Source organism: Saccopteryx leptura, chromosome 10 (genome assembly GCF_036850995.1).
Source record: "Saccopteryx leptura isolate mSacLep1 chromosome 10, mSacLep1_pri_phased_curated, whole genome shotgun sequence".
Classification (NCBI taxonomy): Eukaryota; Metazoa; Chordata; class Mammalia; order Chiroptera; family Emballonuridae; genus Saccopteryx; species Saccopteryx leptura.
The window spans coordinates 63003683-63018423 of record NC_089512.1 but is presented as its reverse complement, the minus strand read 5'-3'; the positions used below and the strand labels follow the sequence as shown (position 1 = coordinate 63018423).

At 46.9% G+C, this 14741-nt stretch overlaps 1 protein-coding gene across 9 annotated transcripts in view; it reads right to left on the bottom strand.

Annotated features, from left to right (window-relative positions):
* Nucleotides 1-13828, bottom strand: part of FLNB (filamin B) — a 159986-nt gene extending 146158 nt beyond the window's left edge. For 4 of the 9 annotated variants that reach the window (XM_066351531.1, XM_066351532.1, XM_066351533.1 and 1 more), the window contains exon 1: nucleotides 12754-13828. In XM_066351531.1, the coding sequence (XP_066207628.1) occupies nucleotides 12754-13045 (292 nt within the window). In that variant the 5' untranslated portion in view covers nucleotides 13046-13828. The remainder of the gene's footprint in view (nucleotides 1-12753) is intronic. The other 5 variants (XM_066351534.1, XM_066351536.1, XM_066351538.1 and 2 more) reach the window with 2 other exon arrangements.
* Between the last annotated feature and the right edge of the window lie 913 nt (nucleotides 13829-14741).

The following is a 14741-nucleotide window of genomic DNA, read 5'->3' as shown; positions in this document are numbered from 1 at the left end:
AATCAGGTCACTTCTTCTTCCAGTCAGATGGGGCCACCACAGGTCCAGGAATTAGGAGGAGGGGCTGTGAGGAAAGGAAACGACAACCAGCATTCATGGGGCACTTACTGGCTGCCAAGGACATGCCCCATGCTTTAGCAGTGGCGGTCAACCTGGTCCCTACCGCCCACTAGTGGGCATTCCAGCTTTCATGGTGGCGGTAGCAGAGCAACCAAAGTATAAATAAAAAGATAGATTTAACTATAGTAAGTTGTTTTATAAAGATTTATTCTGCCAAACTTAGCAAAAATCCGACATAAAGTACTTGGTAAGTAATTATTATATGCTTTAATTTGCTGTAACTCTGCTTTATAAATTTTATAAAGTAAAGTTACTTCCCTACTTTATAAATCACCATTACTGTGGAACCGTTGGGCGGCTAGAAAATTTTACCACTAACAGAGATACAAAAGTGGGCGGTAGGTATAAAAAGGTTGACTACCCCTGCTTTAGAGGGATTGTAACACTTAATCTTCATGACATCAAGAGTGGGGTACTATTAGAGCCTGGGACACTGCACCTCAGAGACATCAAATAACTTGCCCCATGTCTCCCCGCTAGTAAGCAACAGGGTCTAACTAACCCATACTCTTTTTTTTCTTTTTTTTTTTTTTTTGTATTTTTCTGAAGCTGGAAACGGGGAGAGACAGTCAGACAGACTCCCGCATGCGCCCCGACCGGGATCCACCCGGCACGCCCACCAGGGGGCGATGCTCTGCCCCTCCGGGGCGTCGCTCTGTTGTGACCAGAGCCACTCTAGCGCCTGGGGCAGAGGCCAAGGAGCCATCCCCAGTGCCCAGGACATCTTTGCTCCAATGGAGCCTCGCTGCGGGAGGGGAAGAGAGAGACAGAGAGGAAGGAGAGGGGGAGGGGTGGAGAAGCAGATGGGCGCTTCTCCTGTGTGCCCTGGCTGGGAATTGAACCTGGGACTTCTGCACGCCAGGCCAACGCTCTACCACTGAGCCAACCGGCCAGGGCTAACCCATACTCTTAAACACACTCAGGAAATGGCTCAATCTGTATCCAGAAGTGGTTTCCATTTCATCTTCCTTTGCCTCAAAGTCAAAGCAAGATGATTCCATGGGTCTGGTGTCCTGAAGGCTGTTGAGAAAATGATGTGTCCAAAAACACTAGTACCGTGAAGACCTTAGGGCTGTACATAATTTTCAGATCTCTCAAAGTTCCCATGCAGTAAGGGTGAACTAAGCTGCCCAACTACATTACACTACGGACATATTTGAGACATATTTAAATTGCTAATGGAGCTGAGAAACTAAAAGGTAAATTAATTTCTATGCTGGGCTAACCATGAGACAAGGTCACAATAGTTACCAAACATAATGACTATTATTAAGAGACACTGGCAATCCCAATAAAAGTTGGTCCAGAAAACTTTAAAGACAGAAAGTGACTGGAACACTCCCACTCCGTGGTTCACCAAAACATATTTCTAGACCAAGGGAGACTTGCAAACCATAATGAGCCTCAACTAAGACCTCCAATTTTCATCTTGGCCACAGCTCAGTAATAACTCAAGGATGAATCTTGTTATAACCGTTAGTATGACCAAAATGATATCACAAAACATTTCCAATCCACAGTCCTTTTCCTGAGAAAATGCATCTCCCACTTTCAAATCTGATCAAAAGACAGCTGTGTATAAAACTCCCTTAAAAATTGAAAGAGATCTGTTAAGAGTCTTCACAGGTGATGTGTTTTTAATTTGTATTTCTTTATGTTCTTGCAATTATTTTTACAAGAAACTACAAATGGAACTTTTTAATGTCAAAAAAACCCACAAAACCTTAGAAGTGAACTTCAAAGACATGCAGAACTGATGGCTTCCCTTTGGGGATTAAAATCTCAGACAAGCCCTGGCTGGGCAGCTCAGTTGGTTAGAGCATTGTCCCAATACACAGAGGTTGCTGGTTCAATACCCTGTCAGGGCACATATGGAAACAGATTGATGTTTCAGTCTCTCTCTCTCTCTCTCTCTCCTTTCCTCTCTCTCTGAAATCAATCAATAAAACTTTTTTTTTTTTTAAATCTCAGAAAAGAGTGTGAGTAACAGTCTGCCACACACTCGCTGGCTGATCTGGGGGTGCCTCAGTTTCCTTGTCTGTATAAGGGGGATCAAACAATAACTACATCACAGGGTTACAATGAGGTTTCATTTAGATATGGTTGAAAAGTATTTATCACAATGTCTGGTACTGGTAGGTGCTCAATATATATTCACTATTACTAACAAAACTGTTACTATGATTATAGTGAGTCTCAATGGCTTCCTTTTATATATTCACTTTCTGAGCCTCACATGGCAACTTGGAAAAGGACTTGTCCTCTAAAAGTTGAAGCAAATTATAGATGTCCAGAGAATAGTATTAAAGTACCGAGTTCTTCACGTTCAGCATCACTGGTCCAAAAATGAGGTTTTTACTGGGACCCCAGACCCAGTTGTTCACCACACTTAATTCCCACTTCACTACAGGCTACAAGGGACTACCTACTATTTTGCATTTTCTGAAAGCAAATATAGCATAAGCAAATCAATGTACCAGATTTATCATTCAACCCACCTAATAGATTATTTATTACAGTCTTACTAAGAGCCACAGACATGAACAGTTACAGAAGACGAAGTTGGCAAGTGAGGAGACCAATGCAGCTCAGAGAACTGTGAAGTGGCATGGGGGGAGAGGGGTGACTGTGGGTGTCCGGGAAAAGGCCTCCCGCCTTCCAACCTCAGGTAGGACTCCCCGTGGATCTCAAACAAGACTGCCCAGGGGAAGTGGGGACAGGAGAGGCAACTATGGAGAGACCCAAGCCCTGCAGGAAGTGAAACCTGACACCTGGATCGGTTCCTGTGAAGGACTCCCAACCAGAGAGGCATTCCCCTGGGGCCACCAGCCTGCCTCCTTTGGTGGAGAGAAGGAATGTGAGAAACCACTGCCCAGGACCCTGCAAGCCAAGATCCACCAAGGCTCCTCCTTTCAGACTCTTTCTGGGTTCTGCCCCTGGGAGGCTGGAAGCTCCGCTGAGGGGCCCCCATCCCACCAGCAGCACAATCATGCTCTCCGAACCTCTGCCTCTTCTGACCCGGAGTTTTCTAGGCAGAACCCAGAACTCTGTTCAATTAACAGAACCGCCCAGTCGCAGAGGCCTTTTGGGGGCTGAGTCCAAGGCCTCCTCAGCACCTGAGGTCCCCCGGGGAGCAGGGCCTGCCCTGACCTCTGGGAAAAATCACTTTGTTCTTGAGCAAGAAACACCTGGCCCAGTGGAGCTCTCAACAGACTGGAGAGTGCCCAACAGTTCTCGTTTCCCTGGGATGTCTGCTGAGTCACTTCGGGGGGACCCATGGAACTCGGGTAATTCACACCAGCAGTGCGGGACCAGCATGGTAAGAACTAGATTATTTTCTTGGAGGAGCAGGGGATACAGAGGAATCTGATTTTGGCCACAGAAAATCTTTTCATACCCCAACTCCCTGGGAGGCCCACCTCTGCCTGGGTCACAAGCAGCATGGGGCTGAAAGTAACACTATTCTGATTTGTCAGAAGGAAAGCTGACTGCTGCTTGCCTTTTAAAATCTTAAAATCTGAATTTATGGGCCGCAGCAAATTTACATAGTCCCTGCTACAAAGACCCACCCATTTCCCTATAGCTCAAAAGCCAAAATTCCACACTGTGTTCCAACCTCTTTGGTTGCCTTTATATCTGAACGGAAATTCCAGAAAAGTTGTCTGGCGTGGCAGAAGCTGACCAGTCTTATGAAAATACCCAGAAAGGTGACCCATTTAGTCAAAAGAGCTTTCAGATCTCCATGAGAAAAGGAATTCATGCCAGCATAAAGGGCCTTCAGAGAGGGAGAACAGGAGTGTTGTGTTAACGCCCAGACCTTTCAACAAGCCAGCCCAGCGATTTCTGGGGAGCTGAGCACTGAGTGGGCCGGCCGGCCAGCCAGACCAGCTTTCTCTCTCAGGACTGCTGCAAGAGAAGCCCTTGGGGACACCAGTTCAGCTGCGGAGCACACAGCTCCAGGCTGTGGTGCGCAGCAAGGGCCTGCCCACAAGGCTCCCTGAAGATGAGCAGAGTGGCTCACTGCCTTCCTTGCACTGAAAGCGGGTGGCTTCTTGTGCCAGGGCTGCTAGACTGATGAGGACCCACTGCCAGCCAGGAAAGTGAAGTTCTGCTCACCAGCAAACACCACCCAACAGAGGCTCCACCGGTTAATGTTGAAAGGTAGCAAAGGAGCCCTGGCTAGGTAGCTCATTTAGTTGGAGTGTTGTCACGATACGCCAAGGGTGTGGGTTCGATCACTGGTCAGGGCACATACAAGAGTCAACCAATGAATGCATAAATAAGTGGAACAACAAATCAATGTTTCTCTCTCTCTCTCTCTCAAATCAATAAATATTTTTAAAAATTTAAGGTAGCAAAGGAAAGAATGTGAGGGAAGGTCATTTCTGCCAGAGCAGTTGTCACCAAGGATCTCCTGGCATAGCTAGATCTCAACCAACTCCTCCAAGTGGCATGCTCTGTGAAGCCCACAGGACTGCAGCCAGAAGGAACCCCAGGGCACTGCCTCCTCACCTCAGCTCCTAGGCCTCACAGAGAAACCCTGCCTGCCTCCCCAAAGCAACCTTCAGCTGGTCCCTGACCAGACCTGCAGTGAAATTACTGCCCGAGGAACCTAACAAAGCCAGGGAAAGAACCAGAGAGACCTCTCCAGAACTGGACAGAAGGTGCCACTTAAGCTCTATGGTGCTGGAAAAGGTAAGGCAAATAGGCCAAAAAAGTTTTGTTTTATATTAGAAAATTTCACATTAATCTAATTCAAATGAGTAAAGTTTCAAGCAAAATAAAATGAATAGAACTAAACCTGTATAATGTCTCTCACTACAGCATATCTATTTTACAAGTGTGGAACCCAACTTTGACATTAATGAATGCTTCACAGCTTGAAGAACTGTGCCTGGCATATGACGTAAGGCAGATCTGAGCCTCAGTATTTTCATCTGTAAAATGGGAATAGATATAAAGCCACTCACTTTGCAAGGTTCACAGTGAGGATTAGAACTAATAAAGGGAAGGCACTCGGGCAATGCTTGGCAGGCAGTATCATGGGGAAATACTGGCTGTTATGTTAAAGGGTGGGGGTGCACTCCTCGATATTCAGTACACAAATGGCATCATCAGTGAAGTTTGGTACCAAGAACAGCCAAGGAATATGCAGGAGAAAGACAGTGTCCTCCTTGCCAAGCTCTCTACCTGAGCCAGGTTTTGATGGGGGAAGGGAGGAAGTCAGATGCACTGTCAAAACAATTCAGCCTTTTTTTTTTTCTTTTTTTTTTTACAGAAACAAAGAGTCAGAGAGAGGGATAGACAGGGACAGACAGACAGGAACGGAGAGATGAGAAGCATCAATCATTAGTTTTTCGTTGCGTGTTGCAACACCTTAGCTGCTAATTGATTGCTTTCTCATACGTGCCTTGACCACGGGCCTTCAGCAGACCGAGTAACCCCTTGCTCAAGCCAGCGACCTTGAGCTCAAGCCAGTGAGCTTTTGCTCCAACCAGATGAGCCTGCGCTCAAGTTGGAGACCTCGGGGTCTCAAACCTGGGTCTTCCGCATCCCAGTCCAATGCTCTATCCACTGCGCCACCACCTGGTCAGGCAAAACAATTCAGTCTTATGGCCAGTCTTGACTAAGTGAAAAACTAAACTGCTTCTTTGCTTACAGTTAGTACAAGAAAATCTTGACCAAGGACAGTCTTCTGCCCAGGGACTGGTCAAAAGGGATCAGAGAAGGCAAACGTTCTTTGCTAAGTTTTGTAATCTGACAATGAGCATTAGTAAAATTTCATCAAATTGTTTTCATAACTGAATGGTTTGTGAGAGGAGACAATCATCTATCTATAACTTATCAAGTAAACATATTTAAGCAAGTACTGTAAGCCTCTTAGAAGGAAGGCAGCAACTTTAAATATAGCTCAGTATTTTTCTTGCAAAAAAAAAAATTCATGATACTAATTTGGCATGTTTAAAATACTCAATAGTTCCATACTTCAAAAATGTAGACTTATACTCACCTACTGTTTTATCACTTTAGTCATAAAGAGAACCATTTGGTTTTCTAATCATATTTCCCAAAGAAGCTCTCTCCCTAAACATGCACTCAATTTCCCAAAAAAAGTAAACTAGGCACCTTAAAAATACAAGGCCACTTCTCAAGCCCCAAAAGAAGTACGTGCTATTGTTTATTATATAATAAGCTGAGCCATAGTTATTGAGCATGTTTAATGAATAACTAAATTTACAACAATGATGTAAGATGGCTTCTAATAGAATGAAAGGCAACTGTAATCACTAGAAGAGCCAGAGATAGCTTGCACACATTTAGACTGAAACAGCTTGTTCCAATGGATTTATAGATTTGGTGCAACTTACTGTTGGAGAAAGGGTTATAATTCTAGATCCAGCTCCTTAACTGTAATTAAAGATGAAAACTAAATGCAAAATAACAATATGGGGAGGAAGAAAAGGGAGATGGAGAAACACAGGCCCTCAGGGGGCCTCCAAACAGGGTTCAGGCAGCCCAAGGGCACACAAAATAACCCGTTGGAGCACAGGAAAAACCAACTCTTCCGTCTGGATTTTTTCTGATTGAATAAAAAAAGTAAGCTTTATTAATATTCAATATACAAACTGACAGTGGTATAGGTATGTAGCTTAAAAATATACCTATATGAAAAAGGGGCACATTCACAAATTTTTACTGAAAGAAATGACTGAAGCAACAGTTGATCTGTTTCAGCTGGGCCCATCCACCTTCCCCCACGCCCGCTTGGGAAGGTGCTCTGACGGCCACCTTCACAGCCTCGGAAGCCCTCTGTGAGCCAGCCCCCCCACTACCCCTCCACCACCCCTCTTACCTCCACCTGACACACTCTTCTACTCCTGTGTTCACCTGGCTAATTGTTCACCTGCCTAATTCTAGTCAGGCTTTAGGTCTCAGCTTAGCTGGCCCTTCCTCCAAAGAGCCCCCAGACGACCCACCCCTCTCCAGCCTGAAGGATGGATGATGCTCCTCCTCATCCTGACTCTCACTTCTCACAGCATGATCCCCAAACAGCAGCAACTACAAGTTGGAAGTGCAGAATCTCAGCCTTCACCTGTGACCTACTGAATCACCTGTGACCTACTGAATTTTTAACAAAGTCTTCAGGTGATTTGTGTATGCCTTAACAGTTTGAGAAGGACACTCCCTGGTTATGTGACTTTGCTCTACACTGAGCAGGCTACATTGAGCAGGTTGTAACACAAGCCAGGAGCATGACTCTCATTATTCCTGGGGCCCTAGCAGTCAGTCTTTCATATATTTGTTGAATGAGGAAAGGGAGAAAGAGAGGATCTTGGGAGGCATCTTCATCACACAGCAGATGACAGCACCGTGGTATGTATGAATATGTATGAATGGCAGAGAATAGATGCAAGACAAGACAAAGTCCAGGACAATAATATTATTAATAATAATGCCAACATCATGCTATAAGTTAACATAATCAAATACACTGTTCACAAAAATTAGAGGATCAGGGAACGTGCAGATACTCCAGTACTTCCAGCCTTTTGTACAGTGCATTTTCACCAATGAAATCAAAGTTGGTTTTGCATCTCATTTACATAATCAAACAACTTTCTTTGACTTGTTTCCTCTTCTGATGTTCTCGTTTAATAATAAAAAAAATCAAATGCTTCCTTTTTTTATCAGTTCATATTCATTTTGAAATATCCCCTAATTTCTGTGAGCAGTATATAATCCTCTCACCAACTATAAGATAGGAACTACTATTCTCCTCCATTTTACAGATGGGGAAACAGGCTCAGGAAGGATAAGGTGGTGGACCAGAGTTGCACAGCAGTTAGGGGGCAGAGAGGGGATAAGAATCCTGGCAGTCTAGTTCCAGACCCATACCCTGAATATGGCTGTATCTAGTATAGCCTAGTCTGTGCCTACCTGGAGGCCATTTATAGAGAAAGCAAGGTGACATGATACCCCTGACTGTGGAGCCACTGTGGGCAGGGCCCAAAGGCTAAGAGCCTGAGCATCTGTTGCCCAAAGAGCAAGGTAGCCATCCTCTACTAACTAATGACACTCGCCTCCAGCACAGAACCAGGACCCCGGGCGGGGGGGCGGGCGGGGAGGAGTGCCGCCAGACAAAATTTGGCACCAAATCAAAGCCCTCCTTCAGCAAAGACTCTCCAAGAATGAAGGCGGCTGCTGACTGGCACGCGGGCTCCACCATCGCTGGAGGAGCTCCGCAGAGGCCTGGCTGCCATCTGGAAGTGATTTGGCCCAGAGATTCCTAAACGGGGTGGGAGGTTGGAATGACCAGCTACCCAGAGCTCCCGTCCAGCTCTCAGCTCTCGGAAACAAAGCTGGTGTGAATAGGCCCAGAGGCAGTCATAACATAACCAGGGGTCATCCTGTTCCAAGGAGGGGGAATCTTCTGGGCAGTTGATAACCCTATGAATAGCAAACACAATTAATATTAGCCAACCAAGCTGGTCTCCCTTGTGTGGCACAGATTTGAAATTTCCTTTCATGTGTATATCCTCCAGCGTGACTTTTGAGATTATTATTGGACAGCGCCTGATTTATTTAACAAACACTCACATAGCACTTACCATGTGCCACAAATTGTTCCAAGCACTTTTTTAAATGTTAACTTGTTTGATTTTTATGAGAGGTAGGTACTGTCCTGTTTTAGAGATAAGAATACCAAGACTCAACAGTGTCTTAATAGCTACTTAGTAGCAAGTGGGATTTGAACAAAAAATCATTGCTCTTAACTACTACAAGAGCCACTGGGGACTCTAATGTGTTATTTTGTTGCAAATGGTGTCAAATGTGTTAATTCTGACAAAGCGTGCTATTGTACTTACTTTTTAAGCATTTTCTGGGTCTGAATTACATTGCCCAAAAGACACAATGGCATTTACTAGGTAGTGCAGAAAAGAGTAGAATTTAGGATTACTTGTACATTACTGTGGTGGGGATGGGACAAAGGGATGGAAAAAAGGCTGAGTGGCACAGTTTCCCCACCCTGGAAACTGCCCAGTGACCCACGGTCTTGGGAACATGCACCCTGCCTGCTCTGGGGCACTGGCCTGGCACAGGCACTTTAAGTAAACATTAGGGTCAGACCGCATCCTCTGAAAAAGAAAAAATTCCTTTTTTCCAAAGGATCAAACAAGAACACACCACCCAAACTTCTAGGCAGCCTTGCCTGTTATTCCTGGGCTGAGAGACCCCTTTCTCTCCAACTTGGTTGGGCTGCTCAATGTCAGAAAGGTTTTTGGAAAAACAAGTAAATAAAAGTGCCAGCCCTGACAGACAAGTAGAATTAAATATGCTGAGTCCTCAAGATAAACTGCCCAGGATATAACAAGAAACTGAAGAAAATCTTCCACTTCTGGCTGGAGCCTAGGATCAGTCACCTTACAATGAATCACTAATGTGAATCCACAGCCAGGGCTGTCTTTCAGTGAATTCTGAGCAGTCCTCTGGTGGTTTCTGACCTTCCCTTATCTCAGAGCTGGGTGCCTGTACACAATTCCAATGCTTACCACAGTGTATACAGTGCACTTACCCAAAGAATGCAAACCCCTGTATTCATTCAAAGAAACCTTCCCAGATTATGGAGTAAAGCACCATCCACTGGGTAGCAAATAAGCTCCCATTTGCTGCCCCTCGCCCCCCCCCAAAAAAAACAGTGACAACAGGACAGCCATTCCATAAACAAATTCACCTCAATGCAAGATGGAAGATACAAACTGATTCTGCTCACCTCCAGACAATGACAGTCATCTGTCTCATGAATCCCTCATCATAGTTTAGATGTCCAGCCACTAGCCCAACATCCCAAACGTTAAAAACAGTGTTACAGGGGCTCTCTAGAGAGGATAGAAGGGCTGTGTTTTACTCATTTCTGACACTGGCAGGTAAGTCAGTGAAGGCTCAATTTCAACAACTGAGCAAACCTGGGTTCTAATCACCATTTACTAGCAGGGTGACCTCAGCAAGTTACTTCACTTCTGTTTCCTCATCTTTAAATAGAGATGATAACACTAACATAATCATAATTATAACAGCAACCATTTCCTAAGCATTTGGTCAGGACTGAGACAAGTCCCTAAGCCTCCCCATGACTTGTTGAAGCAGATCATTATATAGACAAAGAAACCACTCAAGAATTCAAGGTGGTGATCAATGGAATACACTCAACATACCCCCATATTGGAGCTAATGTCACTGTCAGCACAATAGCAACAGTATAAGCAGTAAATACTTGAGCTGTAAGGACATTTTTCTGAAGGGCTATTACCCAAAACAGCCCCAGGAACAAAAGGAAGAGGCCTCGGGCACTACCCCCACAGCACTCCTCACACTTGGCACTTCTCAGTCTCCAGAGGCTGGAAAACCTGTTTGATTCTAGATTTTTCTAGGAGAGCAACTAGGCAGCCAGGGACAGGAATCATAAATCTGGTCACACTCCTTGACCCAGGAATGTCACTTTGGGGAATGTGATCCAAAAAATAATTTAAAAGGAGAAAATAAAATAAAACAATGCAACTTGTGGTGGGAAGAGGTCCACAGCAAGAAGCTGCCCACCACCCACAGTCCCACAACCAGGGAGGGGAGGGTAGCCCTGAAACATCAGGACCATGGAAAACACTACGGCGTGGTGGTTCACAAATGAAAATCATGAAGGTCAAGCACAAACTCAACCAGACAAAGTCTAGAACAAGACCCCCGAGTCTGGGGTATTGATGGGGAGCCATGCCGAAAGCAGCAGCACCTCTGTAAACATTTGGTAATTTAGGCAGTCCAGTATTTTCTGGTGCTATGGTTTGGGTTTTTCATTTGTTTTTGTTTTGTTTTGTTCTGTTTTTTAAAGAGATTTCATGTCATGTTTGGATACTCCTGGTTTACTTTAAGTTTCTTTGTTCAGTTAATTAAATAAATACACATTTTTAAAACAAAGAGGAAGGAATCCAAGTTGAGGCAGACAGCCATTGAGATTCCTCAGAGGAGAAGCTGGTTTCTGAAAGGAAAGAATTCAGGAGAATTCTGAGGTTCCCTCCCCCAGTTATAGAAGATGGGCCCCCAAAGGAAAAGGAGAGCATGCCACACAGCTTCCCTCTGCAGAGACGCCACCCTCACTGGGGAGGCTGACTGTGCAGTGGCAGCCGCCTGGGCCCAGGAAGCAGCCCTACCTGACAGGACAGGTGTGGGGGAGGGAAAGGGAGAGTGGGGAGGAGACTCAGCCTACAAGCCTATAGGGAATCCCCTTTACGTTGGAAAAGTCGGAGCAGCCTCACCCACTACTCTTTCTTCCTGTCATGGGGGTCTTAATAAGGCCTGGTATCCTCAGGAAGAGACCCCAGACCCAGGCTTGGGCCTGGGACAGCTCTTCTGGGGAAAGACACTAGGCAGAACGAATACACACAATATAGGTGGGCCATACATTCTCTGCACACCCATGTTGTGTGCACACATCCACTCTTCACCTTGGCACACACAGTTCCCTATGCACACATGCTGTGTATGACAGCCCACACCCTCAGCAGCCTTGTGACCCTCCTGGTAGATCTCCATTAGCCCAGGTCCTAGTGGGGGCCTCACCCTCATTCTTCCTCTCCAGCTCTGGGGGGAGAGGAACCCGGCACCAACTCCCTCCCTCCTCCCAGGAAAATCCCGGTGTGGGAAGGGTGGGGAGAGGAAAGCAGTCTCCTTTAATTGTCACCACTTCCTTCAATTCTCAGCTGGACCCTCCATACTTTCATGGCTTGGCCAAGTCATTTAATCCTCTGGACCCCCTTGTCTGTAAAATGGGTCTAAGGAAGCCCCAACTTGCGGGATGTGTAAAGGCTGAGATACCCAGAAAGCTGTTAGCACACAGCGCTCACTAGTTTGGGGTCCCTCCCTCCAAGGCAGGATTACCATCACCATCTCTAAATTGTAATTTCAGCGGCGAGAGCGGGCTCACCCTGTGGCGCCAGGCCAGAGCCGAGCTGGGAGCGAAGCGGCACACCCCCAAGGATCCCCTTCCCACCTCGAGGCCCACACCCATTCCGGAGACAGCGGGGGAGGGTACCAAGTCCCAGTCTCCAACTGGGCGGGGAGGCTCCAGGCGCAGAGAAAGGTCACGCCCCAGGTCTCCTCCCCTGGCCTTTGAGCCAACGCCCGTTCGCGCGGCCGAGGGCACCAGCCTGGGCGCAGCGGGGCGAGCGCTCCGCGGAGCAGCGGACTAGCGCCCTACTCCCGGGGACAGAAGTTTCCAGTCCCCAGGTCCAGCAGGGGCATCCCAGGTACAAAGACAAGGCACAGCCCCACCGCTCCCGGTGCGGCTCCAAACCAAGTCCTTAACCCCCTGCTCTCCAGAGACAGTGCCAGAACGCACCGCGGGAGCACTGCAGAGAGCTATCACACGAGGTCGCAGCCCAGGGGGTGGCACCATGGGGGAGCCCTAGGTCCCCAGTGTCCCCAGGAGCCCGGGACGACGCCCCCGGCCGCGACGCGCAAACCCAGCCGGCAGCTGCTGGGAGTAGTGGGGGCGCGAGACAGCGAGCTCCAGGCTTCGGCGGAGCGCACGCGCGGGGAAGGGATGGTACACCAGCCGGCGCGCGGCCGAGCCGCGGCACTCACCGATGGACACGAGCTTGATGCTCTCACGGTCTAGGAACTCGAGCGCCACGGACACGTTCTCGAGCTGCATCTGGCGGAAGGTGGGCCGCTGGTGGTACTTGCGATACATGCGCTTCTGGCTGAGCACCTCGAGCAGCGCGATGAGCCGCAGCCCGTCGCTCAGGTCGGTCTGCAGATTCCCGATGCGTTTGTTCACGCATTTCAGATGCTCATTGCACCAACGCGTGAACGTGTTCTGTTGGATCTTTTTCCACGGCGCGTCCTCCGCCAGGTCCTTCTCGGTTACCGGCATCCTGGCGGCGAAGAAAGCTCAATGTTCAGCGAGCTGCGGGGACTAGCGTGAGAAGGCCCAAGGGCCGAGGCAGCGAGAAATAAAGCGGAGGGGGAGTGGGACTCGAACTCGCTGCTACCTGAGCCGCGGCACGGTTGCTCTGCGGCCGCTTGCCCTTGGCCGCGCGAGGCGTCTGGCCCCGCGCCTGCGCACTAAGCCGACCCGCCCCCGAAGTCCCGCCCCGTCCCAACCCTCTGGCGGGAGTTCCAGGGCTACGGTCGCCCCCTGCCGCCCGAAGCGGGCACTGCGCCCCACGGCCTCCAAGGAGTCTTGAAATTCAGCACTCTGTGCTCACCGCCTCCGGGAAAGGAAGGAAGCTAGGAGGGAGACATCCGGCTACTCAAGGAGGAGGTCACCGGGTCTGGTCCCGGGTAAGGGAACGTGCAGAAGTAGGGAGCTGGAGAGAATGGGCGGGTTCAGAGGAGTGGGTCATGGAGAGGGGTCAGCAGGGAGTGTACTTTGTACACCTATAGGTTTTTTTGAGCTCCTCCTGGCTGTGTGCCATGCTCTTTGTCAATAAGGTAGCCCAGTCGTCCTCCTTTAGGGAGGACAGGCTTCCTTTTGTAAGTTCTGTCCTCCCTGGAAAAGTAGCCTCCTACATGTCCTCCTTTTTGATATTGGAAGACTAATCTGTAAACGTCCGTATTTGGTCGATGCAGAGTTGATCCATTGCGTTTGATGTGACATATTTGTATCTAAATTAGTACTTTTTTCCTTACAATTATTATTAAAAATTAATAGACATCTAAGCATAATTACAATATAAAATATTACAAGTTTTTATTATACATTTATCATATTATAGTGGATTATTGTTGCAATGAATAAAATGTTTCTTTTATTTATGATATTGTTTTCTTCAATTTATTTTTGTTCTCCTTTTCTTTGTAAAAAAGTTGGTCACCTTAGTGTTAGGCACTGTAGAACACGGTGAAGGAAACATTTTACTCATATGAATGATCATTCACAACATTTTTTGAGTGTCTGCTGTGAGCGCTTGTGAACCGATGGTAAATAAGACAAACTTACTCCTTAACTTGAGAAGTTCATAGACTAATGGACGGTTTAATAGTAGTAATAGAAATGAACAGTAATTTGCCATTTACTATATGTTTCCTAATGCTACTGTAACAAATTATCAAAACTTTGTCTTAAAGAAATCACAAATGGCCCTGACTGGATAGTTCGGTTAGTTAGAGCATCAGACCCATAAGCAAAGGTTGTGAGTTTGATTCCCGATCAGGGCACATACAAGAACAGATCATTATTTCTCTCTCTCTCAAATCAATAAATAAAAAAGTTTCAAAACATAAGTGCCTTATCTTGCAGTTCTGTACCTTGTATGTCCCTCACAGGTCTCACTGAGCTAAAATCAAAGTTTTAACAGGATGCATTCTTTTCTGGAGGCTCTAGGAAAGAATCTATTTCCTTGCCTTGCACTGCTTCTAGAAGCTTCCTGTATCCTTTGGTTGTGGCCTCTTCCTCCATTCTTCAAAGCCCAGCAACATTGGGCTGAGTCTTTCTCATGCTATCATCTGCTTCTCCAGAGTCACATATTCTCTCTTTTAAGGACCCTTGTGATTACATTGGGCCCAGTTGGTTAATCCAGAATATTTTTTTAATCAGTAACTAGCAATCCTAATCCTATCTGCAACAT